Below are 7,325 nucleotides of genomic sequence, written 5' to 3' on the forward strand. Positions count from 1 at the left end.
TAAAATGCGCGCTGTGGGCCCTAGCTTCCTGGGCTCCGGGTGGGCGCAGGGTGCGCCCCGCTGCCGGCTCGGACCCCAACACGGCACGGAGGCGCCGGCGGGGGCTCGGCCTCCAGGCGCCGCACGAAGGTCCAGCCGCTTCCCCGGGGGCAGATCCCCATCCTCAGGCCGAACCCCCCCTCCCCCCAGGGCCTCCAGGGGCGCACGAAGCGCGGACCGCGCCCCGGGGAAGCCCGCCGCCGGGCCCGGCCCAGCGCCGCACCCGCACCCCGGCCGCGCCCGGGGAAGCCCGGCGGCGCCGCATCCGAGCATCCTCACCCTCGCGGCCGCCCATTGGCCGGCGCCGGCGCTGCGGGCCGCCCCGCAGCCAATCGCGGGCGGGGGCGGGGCTGCGGGCTCGGCCGGATGCTCCAGCCGCTGCGGCCAGACCCGGCTTGGCTCGGGGTGACAGCGGCGCGGGCCATGCAGGAGCCGCTGCTGGGCGCCGAGGGCCCGGACTATGACACGTTCCCCAAGAAGCCGCCCCCGTCGCCCGGGGAGAGGACGCGGGTCGGGTGAGAGCTGCGGGGAAGGGGGCTGCGGCCGGGGCTGGTTTCCGCCGGGGGCCTCGGAGGGGCCAGGTGTCCCCAGGTGGTCCCACCTAGCGTGCTGGTGGCGCGTCTCCCCTCCCTCCCCGCCCTCCAGGCCCGGGCCCCGCACTGGCACAGACCGGGAGACAGGCCCAGAGAGGGCCCAGGGCCTGCCGAAGGTCACACAGCAAGCCTGGGGGGCAAAGCCGAGAGCAGACCCCGGCCGTGGCTCAGCCACAGCCACAGCCACGGCCACGGCCACGGCCACAGCCACAGCCACAGCCACGGCCACGGCCACGGGCCGCGGGGTCTTCCCGGGGAGCTGGCATCCAGACCCTGGAGGTGCCAGTCTGACGGGCCTGGACCAGCCCTCCTCAGCGCTGCCTCTACTTCGTCGGCACAGGCAGCGGTTGGGAAGGGGGGACTCAAAGCCCCACCCTCTCTGCCCCGCCTCCCCGCTGCCCCCAGCGCCCTGCAGAACAAGTGGGTGTTCCTGGCCACCTTCGCCGCCGTGCTGGGCAACTTCAGCTTCGGCTACGCCCTGGTCTACACGTCCCCCGTCATCCCGGCCCTGGAGCACTCCTCGGACCCAAGCCTCAGGCTCACCCAAACCCAGGCAACCTGGTTCGGGGTAAGCTCGTAGGGGTGGGGCAGGGGGTGGAGGGGCCCCCTGAGCTCTATCCCAGCAAGGGTCCCCCCCAACCCTCAGCCTTCGAACCCCTCCTTTGCCACACACTCCAGGCTGGGGGTGGGGGGAGGGAGGCCCGAGGTGCCTCTAAAATAAAAGGAGGAAGTGAAAGGCGATGGAGAAGGCGTGGGAAGGGCAGGTGGGAGGCGCCTGTAAGTCTCCACCCCGTGGGCTGAGGGTTCCCAGATCCCCGCCCCGCCCCCACCCCCACGGAGCTGGGCTGTCACAGGGCAGACAACATATTCCCTAAGACAGCATGCCCGCTGGGTACGGAGCCACCCAGTGCGTGCTGTGCTGGGCACTTGCCCCGAGAGCTTGCCCCCTGAGGTGGCTGCCATCCTTCTCCCATCCTGACGGAGCAGCGTACCCGCCTCCCTCCGGGGTCCTCCTCACTGTGCTGAGCGGGAATCCAGGATCCCCGAAACCTTAAAATCCCAGGGGCTCCGGATCCAGGCCCTCCCTTCTGCTCCAGCATCAGACACGGCCCCGCCAGGCTGGGCAGCCCCTCCCCGCGGGCAGGGTGGGGGGTGTCCCTGACGAACGGCCGTCCACGTGCTGCTTGCACACCTCGGCGAGGGAGCTCCCTGCCCTGAGGGCCTGGGCCCCGAGGGAGGGGGTGCGGGGCCCACCACGCCTCCCGCCTCCTCCCCAGTCCGTGTTCACCCTGGGCGCCGCGGCGGGCGGCCTCAGCGCCATGGTCCTCAACGACCTGCTGGGCCGGAAGCTGAGCATCATGTTCTCGGCGGTGCCCTCGGCGGCCGGCTACGCGCTCATGGCGGGCGCCCGCGCCTTCTGGATGCTGCTGCTGGGGAGGACGCTGACGGGCTTCGCCGGGGGGCTCACGGCCGCCTGCATCCCGGTAAGGCCGGCCGGCCAGGCCCCGCGGGGCCCCCAGGCACCGCCGGACCAGGGCGCCCCGGTCCCTGGGGGTGTTTGCAGCTCATTCAGGGGCCCCTGTCCCCGCGTCCCCAGCTCCCCCCCTCGGACTCCCTAAACTTCCTACCCAGTTTCCTGACAGTCGGACACGTTACTCAATCGGAGAAAATCCACGTTGAGCAACTGGGAGGAAAGGGAAGTCCCTGCCCAGGCCCTGCCCTGGCTAAAGTCTTACCCGCAGCTGCCCACATACCCACCGGGGCTGGGCCGGCCCGGCGGGGCGGGGTGGGGGTGCGGGGGGAGCAGAGACCAAGGCCTCGCACTCCCCGTGTCCGAGCTGAGTGCTCCTGCCCACCTGACAGCTAGGGAAACTGAGGCCCAAGGGAGGGCATGGGTGAGCCATGATCAGCACAAGAGACCCACCGGGAACCCACTCCCTCTTTGCAGGGATCACCAGGCGGGTCCTCACGCAGGCTGGGTGGGGTCGTCCTGCAGGTGTACCTGTCGGAGATCGCTCCCCCTGGCGTCCGCGGGGCCCTGGGGGCCACACCCCAGCTCATGGCCGTGTTCGGGTCGATGGCTCTCTACGCACTCGGTGAGACAAGCGCTCGGCACCTCCTTGTGCAGGAGGGGGGGGAGGGGGAGGGGAGGGATGTGCCCCCAAATGAGCAGCAGGCTGGGTGAGAGACACCACAGTGCCCCCCAGGCCGCTCCCTGCCCCTCTCTGGGCAGGGGCGGGTCTGGGCCAGCCGTCTCCATGGGGGATCCACACAGAAGGGGCATCAGGGCAGCTGGCTGAGGCGGGGAGGGTGAGGGGGTGCAGGCCAGGGCGCTTGCTTGCTCAGGCCACCCCTCCATCGCCCCGCTGTGGCCTTGAGACCCTCCGGGGCCCAGGGCGGGGGGCCAGGCCATCCCTGGGCCCCTCCTGACCCAGAGCACAGAGCCTGGGCTGAGGGGGCAGAACGCCCACCGGAGGCCGCTGGGACTGGCCTGGAGGGCGGTGAGGGTGCTCAGGGCCCAGGGGAGGGGCTCCTCGCCCAGCCCCACCCCGGCGCCCCCTCCTCCCCCCAGGCCTCCTGCTGCCATGGCGCTGGCTGGCCGTGGCCGGCGAGGGGCCCGTGGTCGTCATGGTCCTGCTGCTCAGCTTCATGCCCAACTCGCCGCGCTTCCTGCTGTCGCGCGGCCGGGACGCCGAGGCGCTGCGGGCGCTGGCCTGGCTGCGCGGGGCCCAGGCCGACATCCGCTGGGAGTTCCAGCAGATCCAGGACAACGTGCGGAGACAGGTGCGGGGCGGGGTGGCACCCCCACCCTCCTCTGGCACCACAGCCGTGTGGCCTTTGAGCATCACTGCTTTCCCGAAAACGGGGTTCCCGTGTTCCCCACTCCACCTGACCCGGCGCACACGGGACCCGGAGGGCCGGCCACGCAGACCTCTGCCCTGGCCCGCCGTGGCCCAGGAGCCAGGGCTCCGGGCAGGGGTCCCCCGGCCTGCCCCCGCCTGGGCTGTCCCCCCCCAGCTCCACGCAGTCCCGTTAGGTGGCACGGCTGGAGGGGCCGGCCCTGCCCCTGAGCAGCGCCTTGTGTCTCCAGAGCAGTCGCGTGTCCTGGGCCGAGATCCGGGCGCCCCACATGTACCGCCCCGTGGCCATCGCCGTGCTCATGCGCTTCCTGCAGCAGCTGACGGGCATCACGCCCTTGCTGGTCTACCTGCAGTCCATCTTCAGCAGTACCGCCGTCCTGCTGGTGAGCGAGCCGGAGCCCTGCCCCCACCTGGTGCCTACCGCCTCCACCGGCACCCGCCCGCCCCCACCAGGTGCCCGCCCGCCCACACCGGCACCCGCCCGCCCCCACCAGGTGCCCGCCCGCCCCCACCGGCGCCCGCCCGCCCCCACCAGGTGCCCGCCCGCACCCACCGGCGCCCGCCCCCCCACCGGCACCGCCCGCCCCACCCGGTGCCTGCCCGCACCCACCCTGTGCCTACCGCCTCCACCCAGCGCCCGCCCATCCCCCCCTGGCGCCCGCAGGGGCTGCAGGGGGGCTGCAGGTGGAGGCCTTCTGGGCTGGTAACGGATTCGGTGCACACCCCCGTTCTCAGAGTAACGTTTGCTCCCGGGTTTTAAAGAAAAGTGCCCCTTGCCCTAGCCCAGTGGTAGGCAAACTCATTAGTCAACAGAGCGGCGAGCCGAAGTTTGCCAACCACTGCCCTAGCGGAGGGAGCTGAGACCTGAGATGAGTGACAGCCTGGGCCCTGGCCGGGTGGGGCAGAGAAAGGCTGGCACACAGTGGGTGCTCAGCGGCTCGATGCTCCCAGGAGCTGGGCCATGGGTGGGGCCTGAGCACCCTGAGTGCCTTGGCGGGGGGGAAAGCAGGCAGGTCCTCACCCCGTGGCCTCCTCCCTGCAGCCCCCCCAGGATGACGCCGCCATTGTGGGTGCCGTGAGGCTCTTTGCGGTGATGATCGCGGCCCTCACCATGGACCGGGCCGGCCGCAAGGTCCTGCTCTTCGTCTCGGGTGAGGCCCCCCGCCCTGAGTGCGGTGCCGCTCAGCGTGGGAGCCGTGTGGCCGGCTCCAGGGGCGTGGGTGGGACCTGCCCTGGTGGCCCCTGCCTCCCACCCCGGGCACAGGGCCTGGCACGCACCAGCTGCCCCAGAGGTCCTCTGGGCTCCCGCGTGGGGTGGTGGACGTCCGAACACGGGGAGCTGCCAGTGTGGGAGACCAGTCCCCTGGGCCGTGGTGGCGCCGGACGAGATGGGGCCTCAGAGGGTCCTGGCCCCGAGGGCCATCTGTCCGTCCGCAGCCTCCATCATGTTTGTTGCCAACCTGACGCTGGGGCTGTACATCAGCTTCGTCCCCAAGCACGGGACCCACAACACCACCGCGGGCCTGGAGAGCGTGCCCGTGGGCGGCGCAGCACAGCCCCTGGCCACGCCCACCAGCCTCCTCACCCTGGTGCCCCTGCTGGCCACCATGCTCTTCATCACGGGTAGGTGTGGCCCGGGGCGGAGGGCTGTCCTGGGGGGGAGCGGGCGTGGCTGTGTCGTGGGCAGGGCACCGCTGTCCTGGTTGTCGGGCGGGCGGCTGGGAGGCCTCTCGGCAGCTGGGGGGTGGGGGGAAGAGGCTCCCCGCCTCCGTGGGGCTGAGCTGCCCTCCGGCCCCCCCACAGGCTACGCCATGGGCTGGGGGCCCATCACCTGGCTCCTCATGTCTGAGATCCTGCCGCTGCGGGCCCGCGGTGTGGCCTCGGGGCTCTGCGTGCTGGTCAGCTGGCTGACCGCCTTCGCCCTCACCGAGTCCTTCCTGCTGGTGGTGGTGAGTGCCGGGCGCGGCCGGGGCCTCTCCGCCCGCCCTCCACGCTGCAGCCCACGCGGGAGGGACCGCCAAGGGACAGGACGGAGGACCGCGGGCGGGAGCGGTTCTGGGAAGTCAGCTGACCTCCGCCCGGAAGCCACACCTGCCCACTGTCATCCTCCAAGGCCGCTGGGTCTCAGCCATGTGCCCCCTGGGCAGCCACACACAGCATCCTGCCTGCCACACACAGGCACCCACCTGGCTTATCCCCCCCACATGGTTCCCAGGATGCCAGGCCCTGGTGCCAGGGGCATCTGAGCCCCATCGCCTGGGCAGAGTCTGAGGGGGCACTCTGGCAGTGCTACCCGGGGCCAGGCAGGGCTGGGTCCAGATGGGAGAGACGGCTGGGAGGCGGGTATGCCAGCTCTGGCAGAGGCAAAGATGGGCATGGGGCAGGGAGAGAGGCGCACGCTCCCCGGCTATGGTGCAGCTTCCTGCAGGCAGGCGCCTGAGCTGCAGAGAGAGTAAGAGCGGCACTGGGTGGGGAGGGGCTACCTGGCGAGGCGGAGACCAGAGGGCCGGCAGGGCAGGCTGAGGGAGCCCCGGGCAGGAAGGACACCCCAGGCCCGCACAGAGGAAGGCTGGGTGCAGGCCTCTGGGCCCTCCACTGCCCCCTAAGGCCCTAGAGTAAGGTGACCAGGTGTCCCGATTTTTAACAATTTGTCCCGCATGGACTTTTTTAAAATGCTGCGGGATGTGGGACAAATTGTTAAAAATCGGGACATCTGGTCACCTTACCCTAGAGCTCAGGCTGCGGGCAGGGGGGAGCCCCAGATCTCTGAGCAAAGAGCGGGTGCAGGCCCCCACGGTGGCGAGGGAGCGCTGGCTAGCAGGGAGCTCATGCGGGGGTGGAGGGCCTCGGGCCCGTGCGACCACCCCTCTCCGCCCCTCTCTGCCCCAGGACGCCTTCAGCCTGCAGGTGCCCTTCTTCTTCTTCGCCGCCATCTGCCTGCTGAACCTGGTGTTCACGGGCTGCTGCGTGCCCGAGACCAAGGGCCGCTCGCTGGAGCACATCGAGTCCTTCTTCCGGACGGGGAGGAGGTCCTTCCTGCAGTAGTCGGCCCCGCCGGGGAGGGCCGCACGCTGGCGGCCAGCCTTCCTGTGGGCCGCCCACCTCAACCCCGAGTCCAGGAGGCGGCGGCAACCTGCCACCAGCCAGCCAGCACCGCCGGCAGCACCGACCCGCAGCCAGCAGCACGGCCGCCCTCGGCCAGCACAGGCAGCGTGGCCGCCCCCACGCCGGCCAGGACCTGCCAGCAGAGGAGGCAGCTGTGCCCCGCAGGGGAGCACGCACCCAGGGAGCACCCGTCCAGGCAGGGAGCACCAGTCTGGGCCTGGGGCCTCGGGCCACACTGGGCGACCTCAGGCAGAGTTACTTACTCACGGAGGCCGGTGAGGACAGGCAGCTGGAGGCAGAGGAATGGCTCCAAGCACCTGGCTGCCACCCAGCACCTCGGCCTGGGGAGGAAGGCGGGAACCTGCACCCGAGGGCTGGGCACACCCTGGGCAACGCAGCAGACTCCCGCAAGCCAGGGATCGGATCCAGCACACACACTAACCCGCACGTCCCGACGCCCTGAACCGAGGGTGGGGAGTGCTCCTGTCTGCAAACCGTGCACCATCTTATAACAATAAAGAAACTGGACTGTGACCCTGAGCCGAAGGAGCTCTGGTGGGGGTTAGACCACATTTCAGCCAGGGCCTGGGGGGCCCATGGCCACCCCCCCGTCCACAGGGAGGCAGAGGTGCGGGGCTGGCCCTGCCGCCAGCCTCCCACGCTTCCAGCCGTGGGGCTCGGGCGAGCAGCTGGAGGCACAGCCGGTCCAGTTGGGATAAAGGGCAGC

At 71.1% G+C, this 7,325-nt stretch overlaps 1 protein-coding gene across 2 annotated transcripts; it reads left to right on the forward strand.

Moving 5' to 3' along the window:
* Positions 1 to 386: 386 nt before the first annotated feature.
* On the forward strand, positions 387 to 7,138 carry SLC2A6 (solute carrier family 2 member 6). 2 transcript variants are annotated; one of them, XM_036420410.2, is made up of 10 exons: positions 393 to 554; positions 1,038 to 1,200; positions 1,910 to 2,116; positions 2,629 to 2,728; positions 3,205 to 3,416; positions 3,724 to 3,876; positions 4,536 to 4,644; positions 4,931 to 5,116; positions 5,297 to 5,442; positions 6,383 to 7,138. In XM_036420410.2, exons 1-10 carry the CDS (start codon positions 406 to 408, stop codon positions 6,536 to 6,538), a joined length of 1,581 nt encoding a protein of 526 aa, XP_036276303.2. In that variant the 5' UTR covers positions 393 to 405; the 3' UTR covers positions 6,539 to 7,138. The 2 variants fall into 2 exon arrangements, with proteins under 2 accessions (XP_036276304.2, XP_036276303.2); XM_036420411.2 differs by lacking the exon at positions 2,629 to 2,728 and having other exon boundaries at positions 387 to 554; positions 3,729 to 3,876.
* The last annotated feature ends 187 nt before the right edge of the window (positions 7,139 to 7,325 follow it).

This window comes from Pipistrellus kuhlii, unplaced genomic scaffold (genome assembly GCF_014108245.1).
Source record: "Pipistrellus kuhlii isolate mPipKuh1 unplaced genomic scaffold, mPipKuh1.p scaffold_m20_p_68, whole genome shotgun sequence".
Classification (NCBI taxonomy): domain Eukaryota; kingdom Metazoa; phylum Chordata; class Mammalia; order Chiroptera; family Vespertilionidae; genus Pipistrellus; species Pipistrellus kuhlii.

Coding starts and splice junctions, on each gene's coding strand:
- SLC2A6 (XM_036420410.2), top strand. CDS start 406: ATGCTCCAGCCGCTGCGGCCAGACCCGGCTTGGCTCGGGGTGACAGCG. Junction 1,201..1,909: donor CCCAGGCAACCTGGTTCGGG/GTAAGCTCGTAG, acceptor CCTCCTCCCCAG/TCCGTGTTCACCCTGGGCGC. Junction 3,417..3,723: donor AGGACAACGTGCGGAGACAG/GTGCGGGGCGGG, acceptor TTGTGTCTCCAG/AGCAGTCGCGTGTCCTGGGC.